The 17,558-nt window shown below is 42.1% G+C and overlaps 1 protein-coding gene across 1 annotated transcript; it reads right to left on the minus strand.

Annotated features, from left to right (window-relative positions):
• Window positions 1–2,615: 2,615 nt before the first annotated feature.
• LOC135702564 (uncharacterized) lies at window positions 2,616–3,473 on the minus strand. The gene has a single exon (XM_065223626.1). The coding sequence runs from the start codon at window positions 3,471–3,473 to the stop codon at window positions 2,616–2,618; it is 858 nt and encodes a 285-aa protein (XP_065079698.1).
• Window positions 3,474–17,558: the final 14,085 nt, after the last annotated feature.

A 17,558-nucleotide genomic window follows, 5' to 3' on the forward strand; every position in this document is an offset into this window, starting at 1 on the left:
TCTCAGACGGAACAAGTCTGTTTCGAAAACATCTGCCATGGCGTTGTTGGACGTTGAAAAAGCGTTCGACAATGTCTGGCATGATGGCAGCAGTACGGTCTTCCAATCTTCCTAGTGAAGATAATAAACAACTATCTATCGGATAGGACGTTCCGAGTAGTGTTTTTCCTTTATTTAACGTCGGTCTCTGTTCCGCAATCTAGTGCCAATCACCGACGGACATCGATTGCAATCCATTGACAGCAATCGAATGTGCAGGAAGGCAGCTTCCACACCTGCGTAGGATATCGCACCCATTCAAACACACATGGGCCGGGACCAACGGCTTTACTTCCCTTCCGAAGGAAGACGGGATGAATACTCTCCGTTCTTCTAATGTCTGAATTCCAGCCAGGAGGCGGATCTCAAAATTTCTAGTCCGCGGGGGACTGTTTATTTTTAGGTTATCAGGGTTGACTTCCTGTTGATAAGTGGATACAACGATCTTATCAAAATGTTGCACTTGGTTTTTGTTTTGTCAACGTGCTCCCTGAAAAGAAGCTTGCTGTCTAGTGTTAGCCCGAGGTACACGACCTCTTTGGACCATTCCACCACTGTGCCGTTCAGGCAGATCTTGTTATTCTCCGACGGAACAAGTCTAGGAGATTTAGAATGTGGAAAGATAATGACCTGGGTCTTTGCCGCGTTGATACGGATCTTACAGCTGTTGAAATATTCAGACAGGACGTCCAGGCCTCTCTGAAGTTTGGCAGTCAGAGCTCCGATGACCCTACCCTTGTAGACGATGGATGTGTCATCTGCGAACAGAGACAACGATCCACCATCAGGGAGAGCCGGCATATCGGAGGTGAACAGGTTGTATAGGATGGGGCCAAGGATGCTTCCTTGTGGAACCCCGGCACCGATGTTGAAAGCATCCGATGTGATGCCATTCAGAGAGACTCGGAACGTCCTGTCTGATAGATAGTTGTTTATTATCTTCACTAGGAAGATTGGAAGACCGTACTGCTGCAATTTGAACACCAGGCCATCATGCCAGACATTGTCGAATGCTTTTTCAACGTCCAACAACGCCATGGCAGATGTTTTCAAAACAGACTTGTTCCGTCTGAGAATGTTTGTTACTCGAGTCAGCTGGTGGACGGTCGAACGACCTTTCCGAAAACGAAACTGTTCCTCGAGTAACAAGTTGTTTTCATCGGCAGATGTTAGGAGCCGGTGGTCCAATGCTCTTTCGAACAGTTTTGATAACCCTGAGAGAAGGCTGATTGGTCGATAACTTGAAGGAGAGGACGGATCCTTCCCAGGTTTCCGTATGGGTATGACTTTAGCTGACTTCCAACACGAGGGGAAGTAGCCAAGTCTGAGGCACAGATCAAGTGTTTGAGTTCCAGATTCAGGTTGTTGTCGAAACCTGGGGCCTTCATGTTTTTAGATGATTTGATATAGGCCAACAGTTCGTCAGCCGTAATCTCGGATTCTTCTGGAAAAATGTTAGGAATCTGAAGAAGATTGGTTGCGTTTTCAGCAACCTCAGATTCATGAGGGCTGACGATGTTTTATCCGAGATTATGAGAGCTGATGTAGTGTTGACCTATCGCTGAACCCTTCTCTTCAGGAGTTATCAGATGAACCACTGGGTTGCCGGGACGATCCAGTGGGGTCAGTGGGGGAATGGGCCTAGGCTTGTTTTTATGAATTTTTGTAAGTTTCCAGAAGGGCTTAGCACAATCTGGGAGAGAGCGGATCCTACTAGCAAAATCGTTATTTCTGAGATCCACCAACCTGGCCTGAATGATCTTTGTTAATCGATTACAATTGGTCTTCAAGTTAGGCAGGCCAGTACGCTGGTACTGCCTACGAATGGTGCTACGGAGTCTAATGAGATCTTTGGTAGGGCTGTCAAGGTTCAGAGTGTTACTCATCTGTCTGGATACTGGAACGTGTTGTTCCCTGGCCCGGGAAATCGCCTCCTCGATGGTTTGTAGACACCGGTCAACATCTTCCGACGTCCCCGGTTGGACATCGTAGTCGATGGTTGTGTCGACGCAGTGTTGATATTGCGCCCAGTTGACTCGATGGTAGTTGCACCGGGAAGCTTCGAATCGGTTTACCGAGGATCCAACTTCGGCCACCACCGGGTAGTGGTCCGAGCTCAGCTCCTGGAATGCCATAGGTTGCGAGACGTTGTGTCCCATGTTGCTTACGAAGATGTCGATGGTCGCATGGACCCCAGACCGACTCAACCGGGTGGGAGAGTCCGGGGCCAAGATGGTATAGTGGCCCTCTTGCAGGTCTTCATTGAGGATGATGGCGTTTCGATTGCTCCGACCGTTGCCCCAAGCTTGGTGTTTTGCGTTCAGATCGCCAGCGATGATAAAGTTCCCGCTCCTCCGGGTGAGTTTGATGATGTCTTTCCGGAGGGCCACTGACGACCCGTCTCTGATGTTGGTTTGCTTGGGGCAGTAGGCCGCGATGATGGTGATTGGGCCAAGTGATGTGCTCACCTCCACTCCGATGGCTTCAATTGTTTTCAGCTGGAAGTTTGGTAGCAGCCGGCAACTGATGTTCCGTCTTGCAGCGAGCAAGCGTTCCAATTTGCAATTTTTATAGCTTCACGGTCCATACTTGGTGACGAGTGACAAGGCAGCATGAAGCTGTTCAGATCGAGTCTTGCAGGTGCGCAGAATGACGATCACCTCTGCAACCAGTGTTACTAGTTCCTCTGATGTGAACGGAGATTCGTCAACTGAGTCACCTGAGGCAACACGCGCATACGATAGTCCAGACGCCGAGGCAGAAGCTTGATTTGGCAGAGCTGCAGCAGGAGTGAGGCGATGCTGAGCTGAGGGGGCGGCTCGTTGACTGTTGTTGAGAGGTATTGGTGGAAGATTTGGGACCAGACGACGAGGATGGATTGCCGGGTATTGTTCGTCCGTGATTGCTGGTGGTGCACGTTTATTTCGATGCCGGCCTGGCTGGTTGCTAGTAGCCACCTTCTTCCTCATGGTGATGAATTCCGTTCGCTTGGGACAGTCCCGAGTAGTGGCACGGTGAGTTCCGCCGCAATTCACGCACTTCGGGTCGGTGCCATCAGCTTGAGCACAGGTCGCCGTCGAGTGGGTCATAGCACACTTGTCGCAGTTTGGTTTCATATGACAGTTCTTCGTGTCATGGCCGAAGGAGAGGCAACTTGTGCATTGGGTCACATCACGGTGTTGCGGCTTGTAGTATTCCCAGTCGATAATGACCTGAAACAGGTCACCTATGTTGCTCTTGAGCGCAGCAAGGGTGGTGGAGCCCTTCGTAAGGTGGACCAGAAACAGTTGGTCACGATAGTTGGTATTGGGCATAGGCCGTCGATTAATTGGGTGGACTGCTTCTGGTTTCAATCCGAGCCTCACCAGCTCATCTTTTACGGTAGCCGCTTCGTACGACGGCAGACCTGGTAAAACAACCTTCAATGGTTTCATCGAAGGTAAATCGTGAGTGTAAAACTCCACTGTGCTGTTCTTCAGCAGGTCACCGACCGACTTGTACTGCTATAGGCTGGAGCATATGATCTTTGTTCCAACGCTGCAGATTTTGAATCGCGGGAACAATTTGCGTTTTGCCAGCTCATCCCTAAGCTGGGCGACGTCCTTCATCGGGGTTAACAGCGGGGGAATCCACTCCTTTTTCGCAATTTCAGCGGCGTCACCACCGCCATTTTCTACTCCGAGCACTGTAGCAGCCGATTTGCTGCGTCATCCGAAGCAGCGCTGGGATCCGTTTGGGCCTTCTTGCTAGGGCCCTCCGATGCAGGAGCAGTAGTACGCTTGCGTACCATGCTTTGTTTATTGGCAAGTGCAATTAGACTTGCCAATGCGCCTGTCGATGACGGCACTTCCACGACGCGAACGTAGCAATAAAACGAACTAGAAAAAAAAAAACTCGATAGCGAAGCGAACGAACGAACGAATGAACTATACTGCTAGACGGTCTAGCAACGAATGATGATCTGTAAAACATATCTGGTACCTCTAGGGTAGAGTGCTACTTCGTCGTAATCGCCCATTTCCGTTCTATCGATCAGAAAAGATCAATAATATCAATGATCTCACCGTGCACAAATCAATTATAAGTTTGTTCCGATGCGTTAGTTCATTAGCTACAACATAAATCCTATTAGAGCGCATTGTATGAATATTTACGCTCATTGTTTTCAAAACAAAAGAAGCGCTCCTAGCGAATTCCCTGGTTCTACGTTTATCCATATGACGAAGAAAATCTAATGGCGTTTCAATGCGTTAGGACGGAATTGAAACTCATAGAACGGATTTAGAATCAAGAAGCAGTGTTAGATTTTAGACAATATCTCAATAATTTGTGAGTCTTTATCAAATCCAATGGTACGTATGGAAAGGTGAATAAATTTGCAAGTCATCTTTGACAGAAATATTCCCCTTTTTGTTTAAACTCGTTCAGAAAAGAGAGATAAAGCGTGGGTTTTTCTTAGTACGACGGAAATTAGATCAAAAACCCTATATATGAAATTATATTAACATCCAAAGTCCATCCTTTTTTCCATATTCTGCACAAAAGAAACGTTCTGCCCCGCCCCCTTTCATAATAAAATGGCGGGAAATCCTGTCAGTTGCGGGGCTTAGAAAGTATTTTTTCTGCAAAGTATGTAAAAAAGGAGAGACGTCGGATGTTAACCAAAATGTATATCTCATGCATCATAGATAGAGATAGATATATACATTCTGCATCAAACCGTTGTGCAGTACAGTCGGTTGTTTGATTCGCTCGTTCAGTGCCAGTGATATTAGTAATGCTACGCGTTTGTTCACGTTTTCGGTCGATTCGGTGCATCGCGTGTGATGTCGAAGCGGAAGAAGAAGACAGGCTCGAACCAGGGTTCGAACCCTGCAACCCAGTCTAACGCTGCCCAAGGCGGCAAAAAGACGAAGAGAGACACATCCGACCGTGGAAGTGTCCATACCAAAATGAATAGTGGTCCCCAGGATAACGCCACAGCAATCAACGGTAGTGACGTTGGTGATTTCGGCGGGTCCGTTGAAAACATGGCCACGGGCGGCCAGAACGGTCCGAAAGTGAAACTCACACCTCTGGTGGTGAAGACAGTACCACTCGACAAGCTGGCTCAAGAGATGGCATCCCTTGGCGTCGCTGCCGAGTACAAGCTGTGCGGGGTTGGCACGAAAATCATCCTCCACACCAAAGCGGACTACAACAAAGCTTTGGCTTCGCTGAAGAATTCCAAAGTGGAATTTTTCACACACGACATCCCGGGCGACAAGCCATTTAAGGTAGTCATCCGAGGCCTTCCGAATTCCCCCCCCAACCAACGCCCGGTGAACAAATTCCACTCCCCCCTGGATCCTGGAGAACACCGCCAACGCTAGAAGGTATGTACTCTGTGGACGAGTGTTGGAACATGTTCGTCCATGTTACAAGCGCTTTCCGCAAGTGCACCAACAAGAACGAACAGTTCGAAACTATCGTGAAACTGGCTATGCATTATGGCGTCTAAATCACTATGCATAGTCACATGGAACGCTTGCTCTTTAAGAGCAAAAACCATCGAGCTTGCGGACTTCCTCCGCAAGCATACCATCGACGTGGGCCTCCTCACCGAGACCCACCTCAAGTCTGGCGACAGTTGCTGGTTACCGGACCACAACATCATTTGGCTTGATCGTACCAGCTCCAGGGGGGGTGGCGTTGCGATCATCGTCAGAAAAGGGATAAAATACCGCAGTCTGTCCCATATCCGCACCTCTATCATCGAGGCCCTTGGTGTGGAGGTGGAGTCGGCGACTGGATACGTCCAGTTCATCGCCATCTACTGCCCTCGACAGTGTGCCGCCAGCATCGGACTAGCGGCTAAATTCAAGAAAGATCTGTCCACCATCACCCGTACCGGTTCCCGCTTCGTTGTTGGAGGAGATCTGAATGCTCGCCATGAGGCCTGGCGGAACTACCAGCAGAACCAACACGGTCGTCTGCTGTTCGACCACTCACAGCATGGATTGTACTCCGTTTGGTTTTCGGATGAGCCAACATTTATCTCACCGGCGGGCAACCCATCCACGCTACACGTGTTCCTGACAAATATCGGCTTGTCCATCAACCGGTGGTGGCTGAACTGAGCTGCAACGTGGCTCCTGCTTCAAACCTGCGCAAGGACTACCATCGCGTAAACTGGGCCCAGTTTGGACGCGTGGTAGACAGGCACATCATCGACAACCCGCCGCTTGACTCCGTGGAGGACATCGACCGGGCGTTGGAAGGACTCCACCAAGCCATAACCGTGGCTGACGAGGCGTGCGTCCGAAGAATTCCTGTGAGGGGTAAGTTTATTGCCATTGATTCCCACACTCAACTTTTGATTCGTCTGAGAAATGTTCGTAGACGCCAGTTTCAGAGGACTGGAGATCTGGGCAAAAAATGTGAAATGGCCGATCTGAACAGGCAGATTGCTTCCAGAATGGACTCACTCCGAAATGAAAGTTTCGGACGTGTTATCCAGAATCTGGACGACCGCTCCAGACCATTATGGAAGGTAGCCAAGGTCCTGAAAAATCATCCCAAACCCGTTCCACCTCTCAAAGTCGAAAATGATGACGATCGGCTTTTAATTACCCCACAGGAGAAAGCAAATGCGATCGGCAAGCATGTCGCTTCATCGCATTTGCTTGGCTCAACTATCCAAAGTCCGCTCGATGATCAGGTTGCGCAATGCGTTCAAAACCTTGATGCCTCCCCTTGTGTCGTGCCACCGGCGGATATGATTACAGTACAACAGATTTGCTCAGCGCTGAAATGCACCAAGAACATGAAGGCTCCCGGGTTTGACGGTATATTCAACTTGATCTTGAAGAGACTCAGCATGAAAGTGCAGTCTCTTCTAACCGCTATCTTCAACAGATGCTTGGAACTGCACTACTTTCCAAGCATCTGGAAAGTAGCTAAAATCATACCAATCCGTAAGCCCGGTAAGGATCCAACATTGCCTTCAAGCTACAGACCAATCAGCCTCCTTTCAGCGCTGAGCAAATTGTTCGAGAAACTCATTCTCAATCGTTTGCTCAAGTTTGTGGAGGAAAGCAACATTCTCCTTCCGGAACAGTTTGGATTCAAAAAGGGGCACTCTACCAATCATCAGCTAGTACGGGTGATGAATAACATCCGAAGTAACAAAGCTGTATCCAAGTCCACAGCCATGGCCTTGTTAGACGTTGAAAAGGCGTTTGACAATGTTTGGCATGATGGACTTGTGTACAAGCTTTTTAACTTCAACTTTCCTTTACATCTGGTTAAAATCACCCGTAACTACCTCCAGCAAAGGTCGTTTAAGGTATCGTTGAATGGTTGTCTTTCAGACACGTTTTCCATCCCAGCAGGTGTCCCGCAAGGCAGTCTGCTGGGCCCCTTGCTTTACAGCATTTAGACTTCCGACATTCCTCCCCTCGGTGACGGTTGCGTGTTTTTCCTGTTCGCAGATGATACCGCAATAGCCGTCAAAGGAAGGATGCCTCGCGAAATAACGAACAAACTTCAACGATGCCTTAACGCCTTTGCTGATTATGCCACCACGTGGAAAATCAAAACCAATGCCTCCAAAACACAAGCGATCATGTTCCTCCATCGGCAATCGCCCAAACTGAAACCGGCTCCATCCTGTAATCATGGATGGCAAAAGGGTTGAGTGGTCTACCGAAGTAACCTATATCGGGATGTTGTTCGATGAAAAGCTCCTCTTCCGTTCGCATGTAGAGAAAACCGTAGTCAAGTGTTCTACCTTGGTTAGGTGTCTGTATCCGCTGATTTGCCGCAGATCCCGCCTCTCAAGGGTAAACAAACTGGCTGTCTACAAACAAATAATAGCACCTGCGATCCTCTACGCAGCTCCGGTGTGGGAATCATGTGCACAGACTCACAGGAACAAAATTCAGGTCGCTCAGAATAGAGTGCTGAGGATGGTTCTTGATCGTCCTTTCGACACTAGAATAACAAATTTACACGAAGAGGCAGGCATTGCCAAAATAGATTCCAGAATTAACGAAATTAAGACTAAATTTGCACAAAAATGTAATTTATCAGAACATGTTTTGATAAGCAATTTGTATATAGTAGATTAGGTGTATATAGTAGTTGTAGGTTAGTTATAGTTGTAAATAGTAGTTATAAGTAGTCTCCTTTTCCACCAAGGTGGTCATACTTTAAAACAGGCCTGATAGAACTAGGAACTGTAATTAATAATAATTGAAATTTCAAAGGTACTAAAGTTGAAAAGACGCGTCTGTGTCACTTTATAAGTAATACATGTAAACCACACAAATTCAAGAAATATAGAACATTTAAAGTCAAATGGACCTCATCAGCTTTCGCTGTTTCTTCACTCTTCTATCCAATGTTCGTGCCTATTTGTGAATCCATTGTGCTTCTCTGCATCACTGCTACTGCTAGTCCTTGCTATTCTCCCGTGTTATTTCTGATGAGTCCTACTACATTTTGACGTCCGTTATCCCGTAACACCACACTCCGGATATTTTCTGAACGAGCATCTCTTCATTGTCGTATCGCATCCCAAGTAACAATTCAAGCTGAACAGTAAGATCAATAGCTGATTATTGGTTGATTTAAGGTGTACAAAGCAGATTAACTGTCGGCTGAATATATAGTTGATTAGTAGTGCATGAAGCTAGTTGTATCCCCATAATTCAACCTTAATAAGTTAGCTGATCTAAAGATTGATTGGTTGAATGTAGTTAGTGTCACTCGTTGCATTTCCGGCATTTTAGTTCTTCTCAATTCACTGTCTACCTTTCCAATCCCAAGCAGCGGCAGAAGTAGATGCAAGGTAGAGAAGATTTTTAGGAATAACTCCAGGTAGAAGTGGGCTGCGACGATGATGGAAGTATTAACATTTGTATTTCTGTGTTTTGACTGCTATATTGCACTGAATTTTCAGATTGCATTCCAAAAATATAACTCAATTATAGCACTTAAATAGCTCGAAATAAATTGCGCACTTGTGTCGACATTGTGCTAACTACACTTGAAAATGAGAGGAATGTTTTATTGTCACCAATTGTTGTCTACAATACTGCATTGCTGTATAATACTCTTCCGGTTGCTGTTATTCAACTTAAATTTGACGTGTTTCAAGTTAATGATCATACCTTTTGCCACACATATGCATAAGTGGTCCAGTAGGTTTGATTGATGCCTGTGAATCAGCGGCCGGTTCGAATCCCGAAACACAATGGTTATTTTTAGACTTATAATAACATTATAAATATGTTAATCCAATTAATCAGTTGCAGTTCCATAAAAAAAATATAAGATAAAAAGCGGTCTTGTATTATTTTTTTCTTTCTTTTAAATAACACTAGCAGGCTGAACAAGGGTTCGAAAAGACTGTTTTTTAATGCCTTAATATAACTGTTAAGCTGTCGGCTGAATAAAATCACCAGATTTAGATGTTTAAAAACTAAACAAAGCATAACGTGGTATATTTACAACAATTATTCAAACTAACCAAGACAACCAGAAGTCGTATAACAATGTACAGACAGTATCGTTAATTGCTACAATTTAAGTCAACATCGCATATAAGAATAACATACATCCTCAAGGGATCTTCGCTAGCGCCAAATTTCATTCAGGCTCTTTGGAACTGCAAGTGGTGAAACATGAAACGCGCATTTTAAGAAAAATTGTAAGGACACCCCAACAAACGATTGCCTATTGAAGAAACGACTTTTTGACGATTTTATTCCAATTCTTGCTTAATAATACTTGTACTATTTTTAATAATAACTTCTGTTCAGGCTTTGTTCACACAAATCTGGAGAATTTATTCAACCACAACATCGAAATATTTGGTGTTGAATAAGGTATGTCGAGAAGCTTTTATTCTACTTACAAGAGTTGTAACAGAGCTTATTCGATCAAATTTTTGATTATTCAGCGTTTACTAGACATCATTACTTCCTTAAACAGCGATGGTATAAAGGTGTATATAGACGCTTAATTCTCATGTGAAATAATGTTTAATTATACACTATTATACATTTATTAAACGATTATTCAACTACGGGATAATTAATCCGAAAATAAGAACGGGACAGAGCATGGTTGTTCTCGTTTAGTGATTGTTGTGTCATTATTTCTGTCGAAGCACGCACCCTCCACACATAGATCATAGAAAATTTATTACATACATACATACACTTACACACACATGTCGTTAGATGGGATTCGAACCATGACCTTCCGATCACCAGCCGCTTGCCTTGCCATCTGAGCTATCCTAGAATACATCATATGGGCAGCTAAATAAGCAATAAAAGCATGAATCTGAATACCTATCAGCACTCCCTGCCGTAACTCTAGCTAATTCAAGGAGATGTGAGAATGATTAAATCATTAATAGTTGTTTTACATGAGACCAATGTTACCTCTCCATCTCTCTAATTTCAATGGAAAGGATGCTGGGCTATTCTTTTAGATTGATTTATGAATTAGTTGTCGTGAGTGATACGATCTATGATTACGATTTAAATAAATAAGGCGTAGAAAATATATATAACAAAGGGTTTATGTTGGGATTGAACTCGTGACCTTCTACTTGGAAAGCGGAAACGGTATCCACTATGCTACCAATTTCGTTTTGTTGTTAGTCTGAAGCAGTGCTGTGGAATAATGAATGAATACGCCGTTTGTAAAGCATTTACGAAGCATGAAATTAAAACATGGACGCATAGTGGTATAATAGCTACTATGTTGACTGTATTCATCTTCATTCAGCAATATTGTTAAGCTATGCAATGGAATCTAATAATGGATCTAGAAAACAATTATTAGATGTATAATAAAGCATGTTATTGAATCAATTTAAAACAGTCAATTAAAGCGTCAATGTATGTGAAAATTACACTTATTCAGTATGTTATTAGATCAAACTTCTGGTGTGGAATCAGGAAGACAGTCATCGTTTGTATAGATTTTAATAAGCATATTAATCAGATCAGAGCAATCAGCGGAACAAAGGCGCATCTTTCGTTCTCAATGAGCTTTTTTCAGCACATAATTCGACATCCTGTTTTATTCAGCAATGTACACTATTATACAGCAATTATTCAATGTGTATGCTTATTTGTGACTGTTAATTGTTTGTTGGGTCCATTTTGAAAAAAAATCATGATCCACATTGGCCAAATTTTAGCAATGGCTTCGACTTGACCACCCATTGACTGTTTTTGAAAACCAAAATTTAAACCAGGTTAAATGAGTCATTTTCATAAGAATGTGAACAGCCATCCGCCTCATCATTCACTGCCTCGTGAGAGTCTGAATGATTGGGAAGTAAACGAGTCACTGACAGCAGCACGATTATTCTTCTGTGATGGTACCCAATTCTTGTTTTAAATTACTGAGCGAACATTTGTATTTAAACGATTCCTTAGTCTTTCAGCTGCAATCTGTTATGCCAGGTTGTTCTTCAAATGAAACATACGATCTACAAAATACGGCTGATTTCGAGTTGCCGATAATAGAACGACTGATTAATTCGCAGTTACCATTAAAGAAAAAGAGGCTGCCAACAATAGTAACTCTCACCTGAAAAGTTTGGAGCGTCGTCAAAACGTTTTCAAACCGGTTTGGACAATTCTGACGATTGGAATCGATAGAATAACAAGCATCAGATAAATGTAAACAAACAAACACGTCATATGTGTGCGTGACGCTGATATATTTCTAATAGAAGTGCGGACGCTGCTTAGGCCGAGAATACGTTTATTCTCCTACTTAATTTCGACCCATTTCACTCTATTCGTCATGCATTCTTCATTAGACAGAACGCTTTTGCAAATTAATAACCAGTTTACTCCTTGTATCACTTAACTCCCAAAATTAAAATCAGCCCATAAAGCATGACGTGACACAAAAGTGTACTCTTTGCACATTTTTTTCAGTTTTCAAAAGGACAAGTGCCACTTTGGTTCGGATGATCGCCCATAACACACTACTCAAACGAAAGGGCAAGAAAAGTGTTGAAATGAAAATAAATATTTTGATTACTCACCATCATCCTCCTGAGATAGCAAGGCCACACACACACACATACAAACACATGTGTTGTGCAGCTTTCGGATGACCCATCATCCTTGAAAGAGCTATCGTCGGGAGGAAAAACCGCAAAGAAAGTGGATTGATGGGATTTCAGGATTTCTGCCTCCGCCCCGCCCGGATCGTTTTCGCCATCAGAGATTTATGCCTGTAACGTTTCACTTTAATAAGCCCATCTTATCTCGCTCACTCATCGTCTTTGAGGGCATCGGGAGAGCAAAAAGGGTCACCCGCCCGCATGTTGTGGATCTCCCTCGCGTCCCTAGCACCATTTAAGAAGAATCCGAAAGCGTGAGATACACTTTTCTACCCCGTTCGACAGCAGTAATGTTATCAACACTAAATTTATCGACTCATAAAACATCCGCAAAAAAAAAAAAAAAAAAACGAACAATGCCGACTCGGAAGCTTCACACAGAAAAGTCTAAACGGATCCATTTCCCGCCCCGAAGCACCGGAAAAAGTACCTACAAGGAGAAAAGGATGGTTTCCAGCGAAATTGGACCCTCATTTCTGTTGGTTCGATTCTTTTGTGTAACGAGGAGTATAGTTGTCAGTCGGAGTGATTTCGAGGGATATTTTTTTTTTATTCTCTCCGTTGACACAAATGAAGATGTGCTCTGTCATCGGAGGGCTCCCATTCAACGACGGCTGGTAATTGATCCTGTCTTGTATTTTTTTTTTGCTGTTGTTGAAATGTACAAGCTGGCACGTGCTTGCAAAAGCCCTCCCGACACTGCAGCTACAAGCTTACTGGTTTATTCTCCTCTGGGTTTATCCGGAAAGGATTATGTTATTTTCGGTTGACGAGATGAAAATTCGATTCGATGAAATTGGGCGAGAAGGTTGTTTTTTGGAATTTGATTTCTGCCTGTCTTATGGTGCAAGCATAATTATATTCCTATAAAGTAATGAAGCGTTTTTGTCAGCCCCTTAAAATACTTTTGACGTACGACTACGTCTTTGTTTTCTATATGGGAGAAAAATGAATATGTAACGAAAAGCGGTCAGGTTTTGAGCGCATATTTCCTCAAAGCATTCATGTGAAATCGGTCATGCAATATGCCATTCGATGGGAGCTTCATTCAGCAATTTTGTGGCATATAGGGGAAATGGCTCTAATGTTGGCCTTTGGATCTAAGATTGGACCCATCGCTAAAAATCTGCTATTTATCAATTTTATCTAGATGAACGCTTTTTTGGGACGGTACTAATGGATATTTTTGGTCGCTATTGAAAATTTAGTCGATTGCTGAACGACAAAAACAACCGAAATAACAATGATGCCGCCGACTCCGGTTGGAGGGTTTTGGGCGACAGGAAGGTGTGGAAAGCTGATTGGACGGAGTACGATGCTCGAAAATCGCGACATCTGAGCCAGCAAAAATTGGCTGCAAAGGCTAGTAAGCGGAGGAAGCAGAAAAGGGCCTACCAAAAAATGTTCAACAAAAACAACAACTCACACAATCGTAGCAGAAACAACAACAGCAACAACAAAATCAACCACAACAACTACAACAGAAACAACGTCGACTACAACTGCAACACCAATCACGCCAACTACAATAGAGACATCTCCAATAACTATAACAACTACAACAATAACTGCAACAATAACAACATCAGCGCTCAGGGTAATAACATAGTAAGCAGAAAAAATGGCAACCACTTGCTTCCGCCTGACAGAGTACTTCTTGCGGCAGCGAAAGATCAGTTTTCGCGACCGCCGGTTAACTATCGGCCTACAATTCAGTTTCGAAGGGGAGAGATATTGAACCCGTACCCGACGAGTGCTGAATTTCCACCTTCTATAACAGCACATCCAACCAACCGGTCAACTTCAGCTTCATCGTATGAGGCGTGCTCATGCAGGCACTCGTGTTTTCAACACAATTGACGCACCCTTTGGAGGAAGAAAATGTGTTTCTGCTTAATCTGATGCTCTCTTCAGAAGAAGTCTGTGACGTACCGGATGCGGCTGAGAATGAAATTGACGAGGATCACGATGTTTCGCAGGAGATGAACCTGACGCACTTTTCTGAGGCAGACTGTGACGAACCGGATGTGACTGGTAATGAATCCGATATTTTTAATAATATTCTAAGCTCTGACGAACAAACAAAAATTTCATCTGAAACACATTCTACGGAAATTGTGGTATATTGTCAGAATTTTAATCGTATGAAAAGTGCAACAAAAATGAATGAAATTTATAAAAATATACTGAGTTCCTCTTTTTCAGTTATTTTGGGCACTGAAACTAGTTGGAACGAGAACATTAAAAGTGAGGAAACTTTTGGAAATGATTATAATGTTTTCAGAGATGATCGTGACTTACTCGAAACCCAAAGAATGTCAGGTGGTGGAGTTCTTATTGCTATTTCTTCAACATTTATTTCAGAACTTATTGTTTCATCGAAAGTAAAAGAATTTGAGCATGTGTGGGTAAAGACAAATATAGCTGGTGAAACTCATATTTTTACCACAGTCTATTTTCCCCCAGATTACGCTTGTAAGTCCTCGTATGAAAAGTTTTTCCAAATAGCTGAAGAAATCGTATTTCAATTTCCCCCTGAATTCAAAATTCATATTTATGGAGATTTCAATCAACGCAATGCTGATTTTATTCCTGATTCAGATAATGAGAGTTTTCTTCTCCCAGTCATTGGGGAAAACGAAACATTACAATTTATTTTTGAAAAAATGGCGTCTTTAGGATTAAACCAAATAAACCATGTAAGAAATCAACAGAATTGTTTCCTAGATTTCTTGTTAACGAATATACATGAAGATTTCTGTGTAAGTAAATCTATTTCTCCTTTATGGAAGAATGAAGCATTTCACACAGCAATCGAGTATTCCATATTTGTTCATGAGAGTCAACACCCCAACGACAGTGAGTATGAAAATGTGTTCGACTACAAAAATGCTAATTATGATAATATTAAAACTAAATTCAATGGACTAAATTGGAAAACCATTTTGAAGGATCAGGTAAATGTTGAATGTGCCGTGGAGGTTTTTTATAAAATTCTGTTTGACGTAATTCACGAGGAAATTCCATTAAAAAGGAGACGACGCAATTATTCCTCCAAATATCCGGTTTGGTTCACTAATCATATCATTAACTTGAAAAATCGTAAACAAAAAGCTCACAAATTATACAGAAAACATAAAAATCGTGATAATCTCGAAAAGTATTTAAGGATTTGTGATCAACTCAATGATGCAATTTGTTTGGCACTTTCTGAGTATAACATAAAAACTGAGAATGAAATTAAATCATGTCCAAGAAACTTCTTCAATTACGTCAAAACTAAAATGAAATCGTGCAGTTTTCCATCAAAAATGACATTGGATGAAAAGGAAGGTAATAATTCTGATGATATATGTAATCTTTTCGCCACTTTTTTTCAAGAAACATACACGAAATTTTCAGATAATGATCGTGATTATGAATATTTTTCTTATTTTCCTGACTTTTCAACTACTGTTGGCATTAATAACATTTCGCGTCATGATATTTGGAATGGCCTACGAGATTTGGACGCCACTAAAGGTTCAGGACCAGATGGAATCCCACCTACTTTTATGAAAAACTTAGCAACTGAACTCACAACCCCTTTATTCTGGCTGTTTAATATGTCGCTTGAATCCGGTATATTCCCGAAGGTATGGAAAAAATCTTACTTAATACCCATATATAAATCAGGTAAAAAATCCGATATTCGAAATTATCGTGGGATTGCTATCATTTCGTGCATTCCAAAACTCTTCGAATCAATTATAAATAAAAACATTTTTGGCCAAATAAAACAAAGAATAACTAGTGCACAACACGGATTTTTTAAAGGCCGTTCAACCACCACAAACTTTTTGGAATTTGTGGACTTTGTATTAAATGCAATGGACAGAGGTAACCAAGTAGAAGATCTATATACAGACTTCAGTAAAGCGTTTGACAGAATTGATATCCCAATGCTGATTTTTAAATTAGAAAAAATGGGAATTGAGATGGAGCTCATCACCTGGATTAGATCGTATTTAGTTGATCGCCAGCAAATTGTAAGATTCAACGAAAAAACATCTAAGCCAATTCATGTCACGTCAGGGGTTCCCCAGGGATCGCACCTAGGTCCTCTTCTTTTTATTTTGTACATTAATGACGTCTCTCTTATTTTAAAAAATATCAAGGTACTTATATACGCTGATGACATGAAGCTATTTTTAGAAATAGGAAGCGATAACGATATGAATGTGTTTCAGAATGAAATAAATGTTTTTTACAGATGGTGTAGTAAAAGTTTATTGAAACTAAATATCAAAAAATGTAATATTATAACGTACAGTAGAAAACTAAACAAACAAAATCTTTGTATTACATTAGGTAATGAAAATGTTCAAAAATGTGAAAATGTAAGAGATTTAGGTGTTATTCTAGATTCTAAATTGACATTTGTGGACCATTATAACACAATAATACATAGAGCAGGCAATATGCTTAATTTTATAAAACGTTTCGGTCTCCACTTTAAAGATCCTTATACAATTAAATCACTTTACGTTGCTTATGTGAGGTCAATTTTAGAATATTGTAGCGTTGTTTGGTCACCCTATATGAAAAAGCATGAAGAACGAATAGAGTCAATCCAAAAGCAATTTTTATTATATGCACTACGTAAGTTAGGTTGGACGGCTTTTCCTCTCCCGTCATATGAAGCACGTTGCTTGCTGATCAGCATTCAAACATTGAAAGAACGTCGGGATTACGCAAAGATTTCTTTATTAAACAATATCGTTTCGCAACGCATTGACTCAGCTGATCTATTGTCAAGGTTAAATTTGTATGCACCTTCCCGACAATTACGCAATCGACAGTTGTTCGCAGTAGATCGCCATCGGACCAATTACGCTAAATTTGGACCGGTAAATCAGATGATGACTGTTTATAATCATCATTGTGAAATGATTGACCTAAATATGCCCTCAACAGAATTAAAAATATATTTTAGAACCCTGCGAAGTCATAGAACATAAGTCTTAATGTTAATATGTAGTCTACGATTTGATTGATTGACGAATAAATAAAATAAATAAATAAATTTATGTCTGGGCCCAAATTAGGGGCATTAAGGCCGACATTACATCCATTTTCCCTATGTTACTTGGGTTGATGGTTAATTTTTGAGCTTGAGCTTGATTGACCGCCCACGGTTGCTACTCTGTTATTCCCAGATCCGCTGTAATTACACAGAGAACCAATAGACGATGCTTGGGACTAGCAATCATCCTCAATGTGTAAAAACTGGTGATCTTAAATTAGGCAATACCAGCGCCGGCCGCGCCCGAACACAGGTCAAGAAAGGAATGGGAAGGATTGTGTTGACATGACACTCGCTTTGATGGAAGCC

This window comes from Ochlerotatus camptorhynchus, unplaced genomic scaffold (genome assembly GCF_037179485.1).
Source record: "Ochlerotatus camptorhynchus isolate MF236.1 unplaced genomic scaffold, CSIRO-AGI_Acam_v1.1 ptg000193l, whole genome shotgun sequence".
NCBI lineage: Eukaryota > Metazoa > Arthropoda > Insecta > Diptera > Culicidae > Ochlerotatus > Ochlerotatus camptorhynchus.

Bases quoted from the DNA above. Each gene is read 5' to 3' on its own strand.
- LOC135702564 (XM_065223626.1), bottom strand. From the start codon at position 3,473: ATGAAACCATTGAAGGTTGTTTTACCAGGTCTGCCGTCGTACGAAGCG.